At 40.0% G+C, this 21,333-nt stretch overlaps 1 protein-coding gene across 1 annotated transcript; it reads left to right on the plus strand.

Annotated features, from left to right (window-relative positions):
- Positions 1-324: 324 nt before the first annotated feature.
- Positions 325-16,630, plus strand: RUVBL1 (RuvB-like AAA ATPase 1; the record flags this gene model as incomplete). The annotated part of the gene is made up of 10 exons (XM_009076662.1): positions 325-411; positions 1,034-1,166; positions 5,016-5,167; positions 6,442-6,531; positions 7,371-7,520; positions 8,869-8,932; positions 10,084-10,282; positions 12,041-12,143; positions 15,188-15,279; positions 16,033-16,630. Coding segments are annotated over 10 exons (1,230 nt in total), but the record flags the coding sequence as incomplete, so codon positions are not given.
- Between the last annotated feature and the right edge of the window lie 4,703 nt (positions 16,631-21,333).

The raw sequence follows: 21,333 nt of genomic DNA on the forward strand, positions 1-21,333 counted from the left end.
CCCGCAGGGCGCTTTAGGGGATCTGCGGCTGAGGCAGCAAAGATCCATTTCCAGCTTCACTTTCAAACCGCCCCGTGTGCCTGCGGCCCCGGGAGGGGAAAGGAATCAGCGCTCTCAGATTGTCAGTGATTTTCGTGTCAAATGAAGTGATTGTGGGAAGTAGGTTTTTCTGATCTTGCTTCCCTTTCTGTGTGTGTGAAATTGAAATCCTCTTTATTTTTAGCGGCATCACAAAACCTACTGTTTCTAAACGTTTTTGGTCATGTTGGAACAAAAGATAGTGTAACAATACTCGTGTTAACAGTGTAAATACTTAACTTACAGGCTTGTGGGGTTATAGTGGAGCTAATCAAAAGCAAGAAAATGGCTGGCAGGGCTGTACTATTGGCAGGACCCCCTGGAACTGGCAAGGTATTATTTTTTATATTTTGGTATGAAATAAAGCATTCTCAGATTTATTTTATTTTAATTTGTTGCCAAAACCATTTTAGGGTAGTTGTTACATAATGCTTTCATCTGCTGGAATGTTTTTCCATCAATGTATTGACAGAGTTTCCTGCTTTATGTTTTGATTTTTGCCTTGTCATCAACACTGGCAGTACCCAGTGGTGAGTTCAGCATCAGTAATGTGAAACCACCTCTTGTAGGTTACCGAACACAAAGGTAATATGGGCTCTGAAGAAGTCTTAGAAGTTAATTTTATATTAAAAGCATAAATGTTTTGCTTGTTTATTTTTCCTCCCATGCTATTTAAGGCTTTTTGCCTTAAATCAGGTATCTGATTTGCCTTGTGTCAGATGTCAAATTCAAATGCCCAATATTGTGTCTTTAAGGTGTTTTATAAGTCTTCCCCCCAAAACATGTGACTTTGACCAAAGTTGTTATATATGTGTCAGAGCAGTCTTAATATTAAATTGATAGTTGATACATGGAAGGTGATGTAATGAGGAAAGTTAACTTTGTGCAGAGGGAATAATTTGTTAATTCTCTTCAAAATTAATGTGTGTGTTTTGTGGTTTGTTTTTGTTTTAAGACTGCTTTGGCTTTAGCTATTGCTCAGGAACTGGGAAGCAAAGTTCCCTTTTGCCCTATGGTTGGCAGTGAGGTCTATTCCACTGAGATCAAGAAAACAGAAGTTCTAATGGAAAACTTCCGACGTGCAATTGGTGAGTTTCAGTAACACGGAAGAATTAATAATGATTTGCATGACACTTATTTTGCCTTTTCTCGGGCATCTAAAAGGGTAAAACGTCTCAGTGTTCATAATATTCCCAGATTGCTGTATGCTTGTCAATCTTAGTTTAGTGAATCTCTTCCACACTTAGTGGAGTCAGGTTTTCTATTTATAAAGCATAATTTAATTATTGTATTATGGTTTATTCTACTTCCCCAGATTCTTCTCTTACACCCCATGTTCACCTCCTGGTTTTGCCTGTGACTGTGACTAAAGCTGAAAGAAAAATGATTTTTACTTTCCTGCATTAGCAGAAATACTTGTGGACAGAAAAATGCTCTCTCCTTTCTTCTTTTAGTCATTTCACACTACTAAACAAACAGTCTTAACTGGGGCTCCCACATGGCAGTGTTAGCCTGACTTAGTATTCCAGCAAGCACAAAGGAAGTTCCATGCCAACAAAATGAACACTTTGACTTAATGTCTTCCTTCCTCAGTTCTAGAGTGCTCTTACAAGTTTGATGTAAATTGGTTTAATTTACAGCACAGCCTCAGCGACTGTCCAAAATCTCTTACACGATCGCTGCTGACAGCTGATAAATGCAGGGAGAAGTGGCCTTTGTTTGTTTGTGTGAGGGCTGGCTAAAGACAGCTCACCTGATTTTAGTCCTGAACATATGAACAGTTAATTTTCCTGTTTCTGTACCATGTTTCCTCTTGGACTTCATCTAGATACTTGGCAGCAGTGAAGTGAAGAAGTCTTTCACTTCTCCAGTGACACAAAAGTATTCCATTGACTTTTATAAGAAAGCAACTCTCAGTAGCCTCTGGTCTTCTAGTTACCATGAAGCTGGCAGGGCCTGTGGGAGGGAAGCCAGAGACTCAGTAGTCTGCAAAATTTCCTTGATGTGATGAAGTTCCCTGTCAGAGATTTGGAAACCTGAACCAGCAGATGAAACTTAGGCCATCCACATTGTCATTTCTAGAGACAGCAGAGGTTTAACTCTCTGGGGTTTAACAGCCAGCTACATTGTTAGTTCCCTGCATTCCCTGAATGTCAACAGAGAGACACTTCTAAACAAATATGAGTGTTAATGAAAGATGGAACTTCTTTTATTCCTTTCTGTTGAATTCCATGTCACATTTTCATAACACAACCTTTATTGAATATTTTTATCAGTGTAAATAAATCTCTGAAATATTTGAAAGGACTAGTAACCACCATTTCTCATAATGGAACACTTCCCAGCTGGGTTTTAATCTCCAGTAAGTTTTAGCTTCCTTGCTTGGAAAAGAAATAATTTACAAAGATGCATTTGTAAAAAAATGATTTGCACACACAGGGCAGTGTCAGCTGAGCAAGAGAAGCCTCAGCTGACGTGTCCATCAATACCTAAAGTATTCATGTAGGGTTTTTTTGAGTCTTCTTAGTACGTTTCCTTGTTAGCAGGCTCTGTGTACATCATCTATTCTCGTATCTTACATTTTACTCTCAGGGTGTTTAGCCACCTCAGTTTTTAAAAGTCAATTTTTTTTACTTAGTTGTTGGGATTTTTCCTTGGAAGCCTCAGAGTCTGACTGGTTTGGACCAATCACTGTAGAAAAAAGCAGGAGTGACTGAGTTTGTTATTGTTGAGTCTTTTAATAACAGACTTGACGTAGTTTCATGGTCAGGTAGTGTTTGGGACATAGTAGAGAGTTTGCAACATGTAAAAGCATAAAAGAACAGAGTGGGAAATGAGCAGATGGAGTTGTACAGGGTAAAAGAAACTTAACGTGAGAGAGATTAATCTAGTACAGAGCTTATTAGCAGCTGGAGAGGATGATGACAGCAGCTAATGTTAGAGTTCAGCTACAGTGAAAAATAACTGCTGGAATAGCCACTTAAATATCTAATCTGTTCCTTGTGTAGCCACATTGTAACTGCCAGTGAATCAAACAAGCACTGTTTAGTCTATGGAGTGCTATTGAACCAAAACTCGGAGTAGCCCACAGCTGCTGCCTTGGACTCATGTCTGATTCTTGAGTAAAAGATGTCTCTGTTCAAGAAATCATTTGAGAATTAACTTCATAGTTGATACATGGAGGTTAATTAGAAAGCAATGGATAATCAAGTTCAAAGCATCAGTTACCTTTGTTCAAATGATGTTCACCTCTAAGTATTTTTTACAGGCACATCTCTGTGAGCACATTAGGCTGGATTAGAGGCTTCTGAGGCAAATCCCGGGGTTGTCCTTGCTGACTTGGCTTTGGCTTGTGTTGTAGAACAGACAGCATGTGAATAGGATCCTTCTCAGATGAAATGAAACTGAAAGATGTGCTTCAGCAGTGTACAAAACATACCCCAAACACAAAAAGGCTTCCAGTGTTTCAGAGCAGAATAAGGCTTGTGCTGAAAGTTTAAAAGCACAACAACAGGACAAGCAAATCTGTGAAGCAGTTTCACTGTAGAGATTGCCATGTTGTTTCACATCCCCATGGGATGCAGCCTTGTTTAGGTCAGTTTTATAACTCAAAGGTTCAGTAATTTTTTTTGTATGGTGATTTGGCATACCTGAAAAACATTTTTAAAATTTACTGAAATAACTTTATACCCAACTTTTTATGGAGTCCTAAGTAAGAGAAAGCAAACATTTCTTACCGAGAAATTGTCACGTAATCCACAGTTAACCTATTTCTTGCATTTCAAATCCTGGTCTGAATTTGGGCCCAGTAGAGGGAGACAGACTCGTATTTGTCAGTTCTTTACAGCCCCTATCAGCAGCTCAAGATTACTGGTGAAGTGTCTGATCTATTTCAAAGCAAAACGAAAAGTTACGGAACAAGGAAAGTTCTATAAAGTCCTAATAACCTCAGACTGGGCAGGATGACTTTCTTATATCTTGTTACAGCCCATTCATTATTTTTGGGATGGCATGTGTGTCTCATAAAATACTTTATAGAGTCCCCTCAGATGTGGGTTCTTTGAACTTCTGTGTAGTTAGAACATATGCATAATTGTAGTGGTGGTGGTGATGACAGTGGTTTTTCTTTGGAACAGTCTAACTGTAAAACTCCTCAGCTCTGTATTATTCATCAATTTAAAATAACTATTTCCAATAGTTGTAACTAGAGTAGAAGATGCCCAAATACTGTGGTGATTGCTTAGCTGCCTGGAAAACAACAAAGTAAGGATGTCATTGGCAGCTATTTTGGAATAGCTTTAAATTTGCATTATAGCAATTTCTGCTAAATTTCATCACCTTTTGCTATTAACTTTAAAAATATTTGAAATTATACATTAACCTTTTAATAATTTTATGATGGTCTAACACAATTTCTGTTAACCAGTTTCTGTTATTTTTAACTCAGCTGCTAAAATGTAAAGTTTTTTATGAAATTACTTTTTTCTTCTGTCTTTGTTACCTTTGCAGGGCTTTTTCTGATGGTCCAAAACTTGTGTGAAACTTGCAGTTATATTAATGTCACTAGTTTCAGAAGATGATCTGTTTCTCTGGCTTTAGCAAGTCCTCTCTTTGGGAGAGGGAAAAGAGTATCCTGACATTTGCTTCAAGGACTAATAATAATGAACAGAAAAACAATTTCTTAGAGTTTAATAAACTGCATTGCAAGCCAGAATTTGGGCTGAGCTTTTATTCTGATGACACAGGATGAATATTCTCATTTAATACTGAAGAAGAGAACAATACTACATATTTCTATTTTAAAATTTAAAAAAACAACATTAAATGTAGTGCAGCCTAATGATATGTTGCATTCTATTGACAGTCTTGCAACACATTCCTGAGCATATGTGGCCATTGGTTTGTGTACTGAAACTATCCTGAATAATTTCTTGCAGGGTTGAGGATTAAAGAGACCAAGGAGGTTTATGAAGGAGAAGTCACAGAACTAACTCCATGTGAGACTGAAAATCCTATGGGAGGGTATGGCAAAACCATCAGCCACGTAATTATAGGACTCAAAACTGCAAAGGGAACCAAACAGCTGAAGGTATGTCTGGTAGAGTCTCAAATAAAATGCCTTAAATATTTCAGGTTTGCATCTTCTAATTTTTTAGCACTTCTTATTTTCATTTCCAGCTCTTGATCCCCATCTCTGTAAAGTGAGGATGCCAGAGGCTGTTTTCTTTTGTTAGACAACTTTGTCATGATAGTATATGTTTGTCTGCTTTATACAGAATATTTAGATGTTAGTCTTGGCTTCTGCTAACTGAAACTGGGGATAAACCCATTGCTTGGTTAGCAGCCCTTGTTATTTCTGTATGGCAGCACTTGTATGTCTTTAGTGAGTTAAAGGTGAGCTTAAGCAAGAAGAGATCCTGATGCAGTTTTGCAGCATCAATAGTACCAAGGAAAAATGGGATGCGTTGGGAATCTGAACTTTGTTCTGTCTCAGTCTGTGATACACTTGCTCTGATCTTGCCTATAAATTCATGTTCATGATAATAAACGTACAAGAAAGGTATTTTTTGGTTTTGTTTTTTTAATTCTCAATCAAATTTTTGAGGATGGTTTTGGGAAATTGTGCCTGTTTCAGAACAAATTGTTATTTCTGTCACATACCTTCTTTCTACAGAGGAAGATATGCTCTAGTGAATATTTGATAGAGACTGGAAATTGAGCTGGTGTGTTGCCAGCTCAGGCCACTTTCCCTTTGTTTTCTTGTACAGGTCTCCATTCAATTTCCCTGTCAGACTAGTAAAGAACTGAAAGCTGTCTCTCTTGTTAAGTATCACCTTGCATTTGTTCACTCTGAAAACAAGAAAATAGAGAGCAAAAGTGAATAAACATGTACTGAGAGAAACAAAAGCATCCAATATATTCCACACTCGCTCTCCCTCACACAGCTCCACAGCAGATAAGGACTCAAGAAATCAAGTAACATAATTGAATGCTATAGCCAGACTTTTTATAGAAGTTTTGCTAGAAGCAAAATAAGTGCTGCTTCCTAGGTATAAATATATTGTCATGTTACACAAAGGTGTATTTTGTAATAGTAACTGGTATCATTATGTTTCTGGCACTGTCACTTCCTTTGGAGAGCCGATTTTTTTTTTGGTAAGACACAAGTTCTGTGTGTCTTTCAGATTTATTCTCTATCCCTACCCCAAGTGTTACAGCTTTATAAAATCCTAGAGGTATTGTTGGGGCGAGTTGCAGTTTAGTTTTCTGTGGTGGGAGTAAGCTTCAGGCTAAATTTCTTTGCCTTGATTACCATAACAATTGGAACAGTTTTGACCACCTGTACTGTTTGCCTGTCTCCAGCTGGACCCAAGCATCTTTGAAAGTTTGCAGAAGGAGCGAGTGGAAACGGGTGACGTTATTTATATTGAAGCAAACAGTGGAGCTGTCAAGGTAAAAGAAAAGTTCTGTACTGTTATGCAGGTGTATGTTTCTTGTAGACCTTTCTCTGCCTTTGTCAGAGGCTCTGATTTATTAACCTTAACTGACATGAAATGGTTACATGGAAATTCAAAAAAGAGCCCAGTGTTTTCCTTATCTGGGGAGAAAAGTCTCTTTTGCACTGAAAGAACGTGGTGATCTGGTTCACAATTAAGGTCATCTGGCAAGGAAGCTATCACTGATGCTGTCTGGATGAGTTTTCTTTTCTGTGAGATCAAGACATCTTTAAGGGAAGAGGGGAAAAACCAAGCAACTTTTGTCATTTTCAGGCTGACATGTGCAGTGTATTTAATCTTTCTTTTATCGCTCTGGTATTTTCTCCTCAAGATATATACATGTAGAAGGGAATGCTGCATTAGTTAGCATTCTTTTCATATCTGATTTAGAAAGTAGTGTACAGTGATACTTGCTGTTTAATGGATGAGCATAATATTTTGTATCATATAATAAATCACCCACCTATAAAGGAGTCTTGAACAGTTCTCCCAATCTCTAGTTAATCTGCTGGATTTGTCCTTTAGCAAGAATTGCATACGGTTAAAAGAAGGGGAGAGAGGAGTGGAATATTCTTGCCACTGAAAATATCAGGTGGTTTTCAGCAGAGTTTTTGAGCTTTGATCAGTAGATAGGATATGCATATTGCTAAGCAGGGAGTGGGATGTCTAAATTGTCAGCTGAAGCTTGTCAGAACTGGAATGGTGAACTAAGCCCTTTATCAAGTTCATGTCACTCAAGGTTTTGGCACTGAACTTAATTCTATACCTTGGTTTCTCCTCTTTTTTTTTCTTCAGAGGCAGGGCAGGTGTGATATCTATGCTACAGAATTTGACCTTGAAGCAGAAGAGTATGTTCCCTTGCCAAAAGGTGATGTACACAAGAAAAAGGAAATTATTCAGGATGTCACCCTGCATGACTTGGATGTGGCCAATGCTCGACCTCAGGTATCTGAAGTCTTTACAGAGAGATTATTTGACATAGATGTGATGGTTACTAGAATAATTGAGGGAGTGGAGAAAGTTGAGCTGTCCTAACTCACCCTCAGAGATTCCACTACAGGAAAAGCACTAGGTGTCACACCATGAAGGTCAGTCTAGCTCTCCTCCCCTCAGGGAGGTCATGCTGCAGCTGCCTGCCTCAGGGCCCTGCCATGCAGCTTAGAGGCAGTTGCTAGTTTAGGATTCATACACCTGGTTGTGAAATATTTGTCAGACTAATATTCCTCACACTGCTACAGAAAACAGTCTTAGAGCCATAGCACAGCTTCCACACAGGTGTTTGGGATCTACTCCCTCCACAGTTAAAGCATAATCTAGGCCTGTCTCTCTCCACCGCTGTGCCCCATTCCTTGCAGAAAAAGAGCAGTGTGGGCTGTTGCCCTTGACTAGGAAAAGAGATGATTACTTTAAGGAAAGCTGCCTATAGATGTGAGGTAGCAGCAGCCAGACTTGCATCACTTAATTTTGTGAAAGTTCTGAATGCAGATTAATATATTCTGCTCTGTGTTTATGGTTTTTTGGCCATGAAATGGGAACTGCAAGCACTGTGATAAAAGGTGACTTTAGTATTTTTGACTGCCATGGATTCTGTTGATGTCCCTGCTTCCTTCCGAAATGGTTCACAGCCACCTGTTAAACTTCTTTGTGAATTTCAGTAGAGCTCTGAATGTATTGCAGGAAAAAAAAAAAAAAAAGATAGGAGAATTACTCCTTGCTGTATCTTAACATAAATCCAGTATTGAGGAAATTCCCTATGTCATGAACAGAAGCCACTAACAAGTTGAAGGGCTGGCATCCCTACAGTATCCTAACACAACCCCTTAACCTATTCAATTTCAAAATAAACTTCCTTCTTTTTACAACAAAATCTTTTATTGGATAGGAATCATGGCATTCAAAAGTTTTAAAACTCAGACTAATTGTTCCTGTGTTGACAGGTTGAACACCTATTGTGCATGCAGGAAGTCCCAAGTCTGTGTGTTCCCTGACAATTTCATTCCTTTTGAGTTTCTCTGTGACAGTTTTTTTAAAAGAAGATAGCTCATGTTGGGTTTTTTATGCTCTCCAAATTAGCAAGGCTGAAGAAAGGGTGAGGAGGTAGCTAGGTGATTGTTTATATGATACTGCTGTGGTGAAGTGACCTCAGCTTTGACAGATCATCACTGACTGCTGATATAAAGTATCAAGTTAACTCTAAGAAACAACTTCTTTAACCAGTTCCTGATTTATAAACTTCTCAAGGTATGTGTTCACTACATGACCTCATAGCTGATCTTTAACTTTCTTTTCCTAGGGAGGGCAAGACATCCTCTCTATGATGGGGCAGTTGATGAAGCCTAAGAAAACTGAAATTACTGGTATGAATCGTGCATGGTATTTTGAGACCAACACGACCTTTGTGTTTGCCAGTTAGAAAAGGATTAAAAAATAGGGTGTGCTATTTGCTGCCCAAACCAACTCATAGGGTTACTCAGGCAACACCTCCAAATAAATGCCTACATAGCACTTATTCATAAATGTTCAGATTTCAAAGAGCAGTGATACAGCTGCTGGAATTGCCATGGCCAGAGACAGCACAACGAGTGCATATAGTGATAAAGCATGTACTGTGCTCTGCACCCATCTACCTGGAGAGAGAGGTCAGCACACTAGTGCCATCCTCTCAACGTTCCTGCCAGAGAGTGTGAGGTTTAGGCTTTCAACAAAGAGCCAAACAGAAGAGCAATAATACACATATTCTAAGAAATGTTGTTGGAATGTGTCCTTATGTGAAGCAAACCATACTGAACTTCAGTGGAGCAGATAAATGGCACCTCTGTGTGCATCTCAGCAGCTGTCTGTAGACCTGATGCTCTATATGCACTGCTGTTCTTCCTACCTCCAGATCATTGGAGAAAACAGTATCTACAGACAGATCTATTCTCCTTTTAGCTTTGAAAGAAATGATTTTTCACTAAGTGACTAAATTTAGATCGAAGTCTGTTTCAATGCCTAACTGAATGGCAGTCTTTTGAGGTATTTTGTCTGTTCCAGTGGTCACTTTGCTTATTCTAATATCAGATTTATTGATGTAACATCTTGCATTGCTTTGAGATCCATATGTTCACAGAAACCTACATAGCCATTTTTCTTTGCTGAAATACAGTAGCAAGATTTCATTCTTTCAGTGACAATCTTTTCAGCTATGCCTGGAAACTTTAGTATCATGTTTTAAACTTCTCCACCCCTGCCAAACTCCCCAAATCCACAGCAATCAGTTTTTTCACAAGCCATGAGAGGGCACACACTACCCCCAGTTAAGTGTGAGAAATTCAGTTGAGAAATATTTCATTGCAGAGATGCCTCCCCAATACACTACTAAATGCCACAGAATGTTAGTGTCACAGAGATTTTCTTTGTGCCAGTAAGATCCCAAACCATGACAAAAATCAAGAATTTTCCTTGCTTTAAGCCTTTCCTACTGACTATAGTTCACTAGCAGAACAGCTAACAGTTTCTTTGTTCTCAGACAAACTTCGAGGAGAGATAAATAAGGTGGTGAACAAATACATCGATCAAGGCATTGCAGAGCTTGTCCCAGGTGTGCTCTTTGTGGATGAGGTTCACATGCTGGATATTGAATGCTTCACATACCTGCACCGAGCGCTGGAATCTTCTATTTCCCCCATTGTCATCTTTGCTTCCAACCGAGGAAACTGCATTATCAGGTATGATAATGAATACTTGAATTGGTACTTGAATTTTGCACTTGGCATTGGTCCATAAACATTGGAATTAGCTGTATCAGTAGAGTTACAATCTTCAAAGGCTGTTGTCTCTGACACTGACACCTTTGATATTCCCTTGCATGGCTGCACCAGTGCTCAAGAGCTTCTCATGAGTTTCATGACGGGACAAGCATTTAATGCCAGGCCAACTGACTTAAAGCAGAATGGAATTCCTCCTTTTATTTCCACTAGCACATCATCTTCTGAATTGTCTTACTTCCTGGGTGATCTGTAACAGTTGCCGTTCTCATTGTATACCTCAACACATCTGTTGCCTACACATTAGGGACATCAAAAGCACCAGAGCTACATACCTTCTAATATCATGCTTTCCTGCTTCTGGATTATTTTGCTGTTTGCTATCCTAATTGCATCAGACTTCACCTTCTTGTTCTCACTGTTAGTGTGTTGCTGTTCAACCTCTCCCTTTTCCTACTTTGTCTGGCTTTTTGTGATTCTTCAGTCTTGCCAACTAACTTGTTTTTCATCTCCACTTCGTGCCTCTACTTCAATATTTTGCACCCACACAATGCATTCTTTGCATGTGTAGTAAAAGTGCTCTCCTCTTTCAGAGTCTTCTGTTGGTTCTACTCCTAATTTGTGGTCTAGGTCTAATTATGTCTAAACAGACTGTCATTAGCAATGATTGCTACTCTTTAAATTGATGTAATTGAGCTATGTAACCAGCTTTTCCCTTCCTTCATAGTGGCTCATCTGGTATTAATTTTTCTCTGGTTGCTTTGCTTAGAAGTGAAGGTGATAAGCCCTTCAGAAATGTTTAAGGTGGACATTGCAGTGCTCTCTTTGCAAAGGCATAGAAAGGATGTCTGGTAAAAGTAGAGGAAGTAGAGATCTGTTGATATGGATTCACTTAAGAACTTGTTATGAAAAAATGTGATTTAAGAAAGGAAGATTTCCACATCATAATGGCATTGAATATTGGAGGACCATGGCCAGAGCTGCAGTGCCTATAGATTAGTACTGAACTTATAAATGTAGTTCCTTACCAGCACTTTACTGTTTTTACTGCTGTCTCTCTAATTCTCACTAAATCTGGGTATGTTTCACTCTTGACTTCAGAGCAAATCATGATGGTCTTGGAAAACCAAGAGTGCATGTGTCTGCAGGCTTTGCTGTTGGGTGCTGTACCCCCAGCAAATAAAATGGTTGGGGATCTAGATCCTGCTCTATCCTTATGCACAGACCTCCACTCTTCAATTTGCTGGATTGCAAGCATGGAATGTAAACCACTGCAGCATTCACTGCAGGGACTGGGGAACAGAGTAATGACTTGCTCAGCTAGGGGGGATGTTCTCCAAATTGTGTGTATAATTTATACCGATACAGCTTAAAAACTTGGTAAAACTGCTATGTTCCTTGTTGGGAGATAGCTTGGAATATTAGGCAAGACTGTACTGTGACATACAGTGCAGGAAAGCATGGAGGAAATCACCTCTAACTATTTTTGAGTGGCCTGTTTAAGAGCTCCAGAAATAGTGTTTGTTTCCCTCGGGCTGTCCAGTGTGAACTTCAGACCAGAATGTTTCCTGTCTCTGTCTGGGGAGCGTTTGTGTCTCTGCAGGGCACACAACAGTTGTAAACTAGTAGATGTGTGGTCACTTTTTACTGATTTTAGTCAAATCAATGTATTGAACTCAGAGTAGTATCTGATCTCTTTCCACTTGGCTTCTCCTTCAGAGGCACAGAAGATATCGTGTCTCCCCATGGAATACCATTGGACCTGCTGGATAGAGTGATGATTATCCGAACCATGCTGTATACACCCCAAGAAATGAAGCAGGTACACAGCATTTTAAGAGAATTTATAATGAGTCCCCAGAGCTCTGCTCAGTTTCTGCCTACTCTGTTACTATAGAGCTGTTTGACTCTGTGGTCACCAGGGCTTGGGACAAAAAGCTTCCTGCTTCCTAAGTGCCTGCTGCTTTAGGAGCCATTACAACGAGTTGGCTAAAACTGTCTATGCAACTTCTCTGTCTGATTTCCCCCCCCCCCCCCCCCCCACTGAGGAGTTGCTAAGCATATCTAGAGCTGAAAGCAACACCTCCCTTGCATGCAACGGCATGAATTGTTAGCTGAAGTGACCTCTTGAACAAATGTGCTTTCCCTAGTTCGCAGGTTCCAGTGAGGCAGTGCTTTTTCCGTTGCTGTGAGATGAAGTGTCCCACCTTTGGGTCCTTTGGTCCCAGACCTTGGGCTTTTCCCTCACATAAGAGATGAGAGGGATTGAGGAATGCAACTTCATGCACTATATTTTTGCCTCTATGCCCTGTACTACAGCTTTAACCTACTGGGACTGTCTGCTGAAACTGGGAGGATTTTTGCTCTTAGTCAAATTTGGAAATGTAAGCATAGCAAGTGTTGCAGAGATATGCCTGGAACTTTTCCTATGGGGCCATCACAATGTATTGTGTATCGATTATAGTGCTTGGGGCCATTATGATGCATTGTGTCAAAGATCCTCCCTCATTAGCGTCTCAATGCTGCGAAGTGACACAATGCAGAAGACATTACGGTTTACCATGTCAATTCTTTGTATTATTTAAGAGATAGTGTCAATGGAGGAGAGCGTTGTCACCAGATAATAGTCTCCTGCTGCTGGATAAGTGCCAAGGTGAAGCCGAGGCATTTATCGAACATAAACGTAGAGGTAAAGCTTCATTTCGCTTGGTTTGAGGAGCTTTTCACAGCTACTGGTGTGAGCTGTTCTCGGGGTGGTGTTTTGTACCTAAAAGGACACTTAAAAGCATTGTGGTGTAGATTACAGTAAAAGCAGCTCAGTGATTTAATAATACAGTTAGGTTTGGTCTGTATGCAAAATAGATTTTAAAGTGTGACTTTTACTCAGTCTGGAGATGTTAAAGACTGTCTGGATTTCCCTGTACTGTGAGTGAATTCTGAGTAGTTAGTGCTGTGTTACTGTGCAGATAATACACTGCTGAAGAGCTCATTTCTGAACTGCTGATTTTCAGAAGAGCTGGGTAAGTGCTGTGAATTTCAGCATCCCCAGGAGTGAAGGAGAGGAGCTGTTTACAGTAGAATTTCCTAAAGCTAAAAATAGAGTTGAGACATTATGTCCCATAAATCATGTTCCACAGACAGACAATCTCCCCTTAAATTAAGGCTTTTGAATGGCAACATCTCATGAGAGAAGAGGAGGAGCTATTACATTTAACTTTGGTTTCTAACTAAATGCAGTTGGGGGGAGGTGTTAAAAATAAAACATCTCTAAGTTTATTTCTCTATTTTTGCTCCCAATTTTCTTTCAAGTTAGGAAGACATTTCTGCTGCTGATATTTCTGTCTGAGACTCTTTGCCTTGGTCTCTCACAATTGATTTCTTTATCAGCACAGGATTGATGCATGTATCTGCTGAAAGTTTGTTCATAACCAGTTCAAAATATTTTGTATTGATAAAGTAGAAATGCCATTGTGTAGTGCTGCTCTGAGACAAGACCCACAGTTACAGTGCAAACAGAATAGGGAAAAAATTCACATTTATGCATATTCTAGTCAGGTATTGTTGTAATCAAAATTTTTTGCATATGTGCCTGTTGCTAGATGTTAGAGGTTATAGCTGGGACTTTTTGTTCCTAATGTATTTTACCTGATAAACACCTATTTTCCTATGCCATAGTAAATGCATACATGAGCTAGCTGCTGGGTTAATGGCTTCAGTAAGGTTCTACCAGGTTGCTGGATAAAAACTTACTTTAAAAAGATTTGGCATTCAAGATATCTTGTTTCTTGATATCTTCTTTTTCTTGAAGAAGAACGAAGTAGCAGTGTTTGAATGAAGGGGAGGTGATGTTTGGGTGATTTAAAAGTAAAATATCTTTGCTGTGAAATTGCTATTTGCAGGAGTGTTCCCAATATTCAGTATTAACACCTTAGCACCAACTTGCTGCCGTTTCCAGCCCCTCTCTGACTGTTCCCCCTGACTCCCCTAGCGCATTTTTATGGCTTTAATTTAAACGAGTGCTGCTTGATATCTTGTTTACAAAGCTGCCAAAGTGAAAAATACCTGTATTATATGAGGCCTGCAGTTCCAGAGTTATCTCAGCACTACAACACAACATCATTATCCAGTCTGCCCCTTATCACTCAGCAGGTAATACGGACTACCGAGAGACTTGTGCCACTTTTGTTACAGCTTTATATGCTCAGGCTTATTGGTGATATCTTGCTCTCCAACTTTGTAAAGATCTTCAAACTGGTACAAGCCTGAGACTGTTCTTGAAAGATTAGATTCTTCCTAGCGATTTTTTTTTTTTTCTTCTTGCAGGAATAGGTGAATCATAGAAAGTAACTTTTTGATTTATTTTACTATCTTCTTGTCAATTGGATAAAAAGTGTGTTGTGAGCTGCTAAGGAAAGGGTGTAGCTTTCTGTAGGGCCTTTTGGAGGGCTCTGCTGTACAGCAGCAGTGATACACTGCAGCATTTAGTAACTGGTGTGGCTGACCATAGGACTCCAGCTGCCAATTATTTCCTGCATGCTTTTTCAGTTCTCTTGTATAAGGTCTCATATTCTGCTCCTTATGAGTAGACAGACTTCGCTAACAATGCAGAGTTACCATGAAGAGTTAGTCCAGATGTGTTACTTTACCTCCCCTTTGTGAGAATACTTTATTCAGTAATATGTTTGCCTGTTCAAAGACTTAGAATTCTACAAGTTCTGGTTTAGTGTAAGTTACACCAGGGTAACTCTCCACACCATCTTGTTTTATAGCATGTCTCATCTCTAAGCTGACAGTTTCCAGATACTAAGCTGAGTAGTTTAGCATGCTAATCGTTGGAGCTGGTGCCTCACTTATTCTTCCCAACAGATCACAAAACTTCGTGCTCAGACAGAAGGAATTAACATCAGTGAAGAAGCTCTAAACCACTTAGGGGAAATTGGTACCAAGACAACCTTAAGGTAAGTTGTGCACACTTTTCTCTGAATCATCACTGGATCTAAAAACGGTGTACGATAACTCACTCTTAGAAGTGAGACAAACCTCTCCCCTACAATAATGTCATAGAATCAGTTAGGTTGGAAAAAACCTCTGAGATCATCAAATCCAACCTATGACCTAAAACCACAGTGTCAACTGGTCCATGTCACTAGGTGCCTTTCCTTAAACACCTCCAGGGATGGTGACTCCTAACACCTCCCTGGGCAGCCCATTCCAATGTATTCAGCCTTTCTGTGAAGAAAATCCTCCTAATGTCCAACCTAAATCTCTCCCCTGGTGCAGCTTAACACTATGTTGTCTTGTCCTGTTGCTGGTTGCCTGGGAGAAGAGCCTGATCCCCACCTGGCTACAGACTCCTTTCAGGGAGTTGTAGAGAGTGAGAGAAGGTCACCCCTGAGCCTCCTCTTCTCCAGGCTAAACACCCACAGCTCCCTCAACTGCTCTTTGTAAGAGTTGTGCTCCAGACCCTTCACCAGCTTTCTTGCCCTTCTCTGGACCTTCTCTGTGGTCTATTAAAACACTGCTAATATTTACCAGAGAGAGGTAATGCTCCTCTTTCCTGCTTTGAGGAACGTATATGCTGGAGGGTTTGCTGACTTTTCATACTGCTGTTAGAGCTGTGTGTTTCCTAACAAATGTCCCACCACTACATATCTTCAGTTCACTGGGATGCACTGAATTGCAATTACTCATCTGTGTCTGTCTGATCACAGGTACGCTGTGCAGTTGCTGACCCCAGCTAACCTGCTTGCCAAGATTAATGGGAAAGACAGCATTGAGAAAGAGCATATTGAAGAAATAAATGAACTTTTCTATGATGCTAAATCCTCAGCAAAAATCTTGGCTGATCAACAGGAGAAGTACATGAAATGAAGAGCTTATCATGTTAGGTGCTTTGAAGTGGCTTTAACCCTTAGCCAGGGCTGGCTTAGTTATTGAATGAGAGATGTTAATGGTTTGTCTCTTTTGGGACTGAAAAATATTTAAATGTTGGGCTGGTTTGTCAGGCCAGAATTAACTATTGAGCGTTACTATTTCATTATGAACAATAAGATGCTCCATGACATGTGTGTGTTACAACTTAGTCTCCCTTTTATGAATATATACAAAATGAATAGCTCTTGACCCATCAGTTGTGTCTTTTAGATTTCATTACAGAAGAGCTCTAACTGAAGTTAATGTTTAAGAACACTCTATTTTCTTTATGAATGTTGTTTTAAAATAGTTTCCTGTTACAGAAGAGAACTTTTTGTTTTTAATCTAAGTTTGTCTGAAGTGCTTTGTAATAAAAAACTCCCAAGAATCTTGGAAGTGTGCGTGTGTTCACTCTGGGTGTTGACCTGCCCAAAGAAACAGTCAAAATAAGTTGGAATTAACAAAGCCAAATATGAATTAAATGTATCTACAGCAAAAAAAGAGATCGACAGCAAAGGGAAAAATAGTAACAGGACCTTTTAAAAAATTTACTTTTTCCTGAGTTTTGGGTTTTATTCCCTGAAGACTTCCTGGGAGAATGCAGAAATACATAATAGGAATAATCTTGGCCCTATTTAAAGCCTTTTCCCCAGAGTAACTTAAACTTTCTTTGGGTTTCTTAAAGCAGATTAAATAAAAATGGCTTTCCATCATGATTTACTATTTTTGCACTGTCCCCACTTTATTGATCACACAAGATCTGCCAACAAAAACTGAAATCCCACTCTGCACAGACTTTGTATGAACTTTGCCTTAGTGTCTTGTTCACAAGGTGTGCTTCCTTGTTTTGTAAAGCTTGGATACCTGATTGCCTCACAGCACTCTGAGGATAAGTGATTTAAAGGTTCAGTTCCTTATACCACTGCAATACAAATCTCTGCAACCATGTAAATGGTTGAATTGGGGGAAAACGTAGCTTTAGAAAGTGAGTAACCTCACATTCTTTATTAGAACATTTAGGTGAAAACACTTCATGTACACCTACTTATACAAGCATAGTTCTTGGGGAAGGGAGGAAAGAGAAGAAACAATAACTTGTCACAGGAGCTCAGTTTTAAATACCCTTTTTAGCATCTGCAGAGTGAAGAGGGTAAGTTTTCAATTAATACTTTTAGCTCATCAAAACCTTTAGTCTGTGTTCCCAAATGAGCCACTTTCTCACAAGTACCAAACACAGCTACTCTGCCTTCCATGAATCCTTCACAGGAAGTCATTGGTTCCTCACCGGGAGAATCTCAGGAGCACTACACTGGGCAGACACAGGCAATTGCCCTTTTTTTGTGTGTGTTTTTAAAGGTAAAACCCACCTCTATTATTAATTTTGATTTCCTATGAGGTTTTTCTTCTAAGACTTCCTGGTAGCTGGAGGAGCTAAAAAGGTTCACAAAGCCATAGCAGGCATGTTTGTATAAAATACATTTAGATGGCTTCATTGCTATGTATCAAATGTAACAAAGCTGCTTTGTTACATCAGAATTCTGACTTCTAAAACATGTGTAAGCTCGGTCATCATCTGTGGGGAAGGAGTCCAGCTGCTAAAATCCTCTGTCCTCACCCCCTTATGCTCTGGAGGCTTGTCTCTGCCTTGTGCTGAAGTGCTCTTAGTGGAAATTGCTAATGATTTTTCAGCTCTGAAAACTGTGGACTGGGCAGCAGAGATTGCTGGGGAAAAAGCAAGGCTGGAAGGAAGCTGGGAGGTTTGGATTTAATAATGTTTTGATCACATTCTACCATCTCAGTCATGTAAAAACCTGTCCCATTCTTCAAAGTAAAATTCAGTACTCTGTCAGCCAACCCTAATTAGCTTTTGTACTTTAAATAATCTATCTACTCCTTTCTCTACATCTGCAACTAAACAATAGTGACAGAGAGACTTAATGAATGATTTTTGTTTTATCTGTGAATATTTTTGGCCAAGGAACATTAAGCTTTCAAACAGTCCTTTCTCTTAGTGACCTCGAATAAAATTTGCAGTTACACCATCAGACTAATTCTCATAGTGCTCCTAAAATCTCTTTTTCCTGTGGCTGGTTGGCACGTTCTGCTTTAGTGCTATGGCAGGATGGGAAGAGAGGCTACTGCATGATCAAAATTGAACCTTTTTTTTTCCTGTTCCAGTTTGAAAGTCCTTGGCAATGATGAATGTAGTTAGTGACCTCGAATAAAATTTGCAGTTACACCATCAGACTAATTCTCATAGTGCTCCTAAAATCTCTTTTTCCTGTGGCTGGTTGGCACGTTCTGCTTTAGTGCTATGGCAGGATGGGAAGAGAGGCTACTGCATGATCAAAATTGAACCTTTTTTTTTCCTGTTCCAGTTTGAAAGTCCTTGGCAATGATGAATGTAGTTATTTAAGAATCTAAGTACCATTTTTCTGAAATATCTAACTGATCAATTTAGAAAGAGGTTGAATAAGCCCTAAATAATTCTGAATGCCAGAGCAGTTCAAAGGCCCAATCAATGTTTGATGGCATTGGCTTTTTCCTGATCAGGCTGTTTCTGTTCACTTGGCAGCAAAAGACCTACTGGGGCAGCAAAGGATTCCAGCCTCCTGGAATACTGAAATCTTAAGACCACTGGTTCCCACTGTCTACCAGCAGCAGGAAGGGGCAGAAACTTGTTTCTCCTTTAGCAAACCAATTGTTTCTTTGCTGACAAAATGCTCTTTATAAAAATTCAAGCTCTGTAAAACTGTGATGAAATATCTCTTCTCACAAGTAGTAAAACAAGTGATTCTCTGTAAAATTCAAGTTGGTTAGCCTACCAGCCCCAAGATATAAGCAAAGACCTGGGAAGAAGTGAACTGTGTGCCACACACTGAAAATAAGCAGTTCATCCAACCCTGGTCTCATAGCTGACTTCATGACTGATGGTACCTGTCACTTGAGACTGACTGCAGGTACAGAAGTGTCCTTTAGGCAGAAAACAAGATCTCAAAACACACACAGGGGGGAAGCAGCAGCAATCAATCTAAATCAGCCTTTTCCCCAAACCTCGAGCAATTTAAAAAAACCAACTCATTACATCATCATGTAAGACCATCCTTGCACCTGCCGAGTTAGCTGCAGCCACTGCTCCATGGCAGAGCACCAGGCAGTCCCAAGTAATCCCCAGAAAGGGGCAGGGACCCATCTAATGGGCAACAGCACAACTCGGTGCAGTGTGTGCTCAGGAGTTACCTGTGATCTACAGAGGCTCCTTCTAGCAGGGCCTCACTTTTCTGTCCTGCACACTAGTGTTTGTACAGCAAACAAGCCCCTGCCCTGGCTCTGGCTGAGCACAGGCTCTGGAAAGTCCTGTCCCCAGGGTGCCACCTCTCTGATGGCCATTAAGTGTCTCCAAAAGAGCTGTGATATAAAGGGAAAATCCTTCCACGCTAAGTGGTGAGCGAATGTTTATCTAGCCTATTAAGTGACATCCAGCAGACTTATTGGTGTCAAAGCTGTGCCCATGAAAAAAAAGTCTTTCATATTACTGATAAAAATAGTTCTGTTGAAAGAATCACTGTACCACATACAATAGCTGCTGCTGAAAGATCTTTAAAAAGCATAGAAATACTTATTTGACACAAAGCTGCCCCTGGAAGGAAGAAGGCGCATGCAGCAAGGAACATTCCCACCAAATAAGTTTGGTTATTAATATTAGATGTGAAAGAACAAACTATTATTTTAATTCTTTTCTTCCTATTTTCCACAAAGGTTGCACTGAATGCATTAATCTTCTCAGCGAAGTTTTTACGACCAATTGCCTACACACTATGAGAAGTTTCTCCATCCATTACTCGCAGGGAAACAGGCCCTGCTGTGTAGGAAAATATTTGTTACATCTTATCAGGGTGACACATAATCTAACAACAATTACAGCAAGCCCATATTTTGTACTATTTCGGTTTCAACGTGAAAAATAGTTCTAATATTAAACCTGGGGTGGGTGGGGGTTATAGTAACCAGTTGAATATTATAAGCTGTGATTTTCTTTCAACGTGGAGCAGTGCCACACTCGGATCCTGCTCTGAGACAGTGCACACACATAAATCCAGTGTACGTGTCTCCTATGCAGATGCCACAGTGTGGTAGCACCTGAAAGTTGATTCTGCCTCTTTATACAAACTGAGGTCAGAAATTGCCACATCTTCAGATTTCATGTGGCCAAAAGCATTTAAAACACAATTAACCTCTATGAGAAGAATGGGAGATACCCTGACCCAGCTAGGAGACCACTGCTGTCAAGAAAACTCGAGGCTATACACGTGCTGAAAACTTTGTATCTCAAAAATCGATCCAGTTGCCCTCAATGGAATAAACTCTGATTCCCTTTTTGCATTGGCTTTTGCCATTTGAAACTGGGGTACCCACAAAGAACAGCACATGGGTGAGCACAGAAGGTCTCAGCAGGGTAAGGGCTTTGCTGTGGGTCAGCAGACATGAGGTGCATGTACAATATTCCTTTAGGTCTGCAGGACATCCAGAGGATGTGCTGGTGTTACACCAGTAACGATGTTACACCACTGACCTATTTTACACCCTGCACCCTCAGCACTGAGCAGGGTCAGCAAAACACTCTTTTGGGAAACCCTCTGTGCTGATGCCTGTGCACACACTTGTGAGATATAACAGCATTCCTCAGGGTGGGAAACACTCAAGAGAGGTGAAGATGCTGCTGCTTTTTATTTCTATTGGCAGAAGATACCCTGGTAACCAAGAGTCATTACCAGCAGGAGTTTGAAATAAACCCCACTGTTCTCATCCAGCCTCAGAATGTCCAGAAGCAAACAGGAGTTTTACCCTTACAAGGGTACCCTTACAAGGACCAAATGCAGGTGTTCTGCTCTGCATCAGCTCTGGGAACTGGGCACAAACACACATGAGGCTCTCAGTTCTCTGTATCTCCTCTGCTGATTAATAGCTTTGGAGCATGTGCATCAATGTACTTATTTTAATTGTGCACATCCAAGTGAGTCATTGACACCAGCAAAGCAACAGCACCAATATCCTGGAAGTTACAACCACAACATTTATTTAGTGGGAGCATTCTGATA

This window comes from Acanthisitta chloris, unplaced genomic scaffold, assembly GCF_000695815.1.
Source record: "Acanthisitta chloris isolate BGI_N310 unplaced genomic scaffold, ASM69581v1 scaffold12810, whole genome shotgun sequence".
Classification (NCBI taxonomy): Eukaryota; Metazoa; Chordata; class Aves; order Passeriformes; family Acanthisittidae; genus Acanthisitta; species Acanthisitta chloris.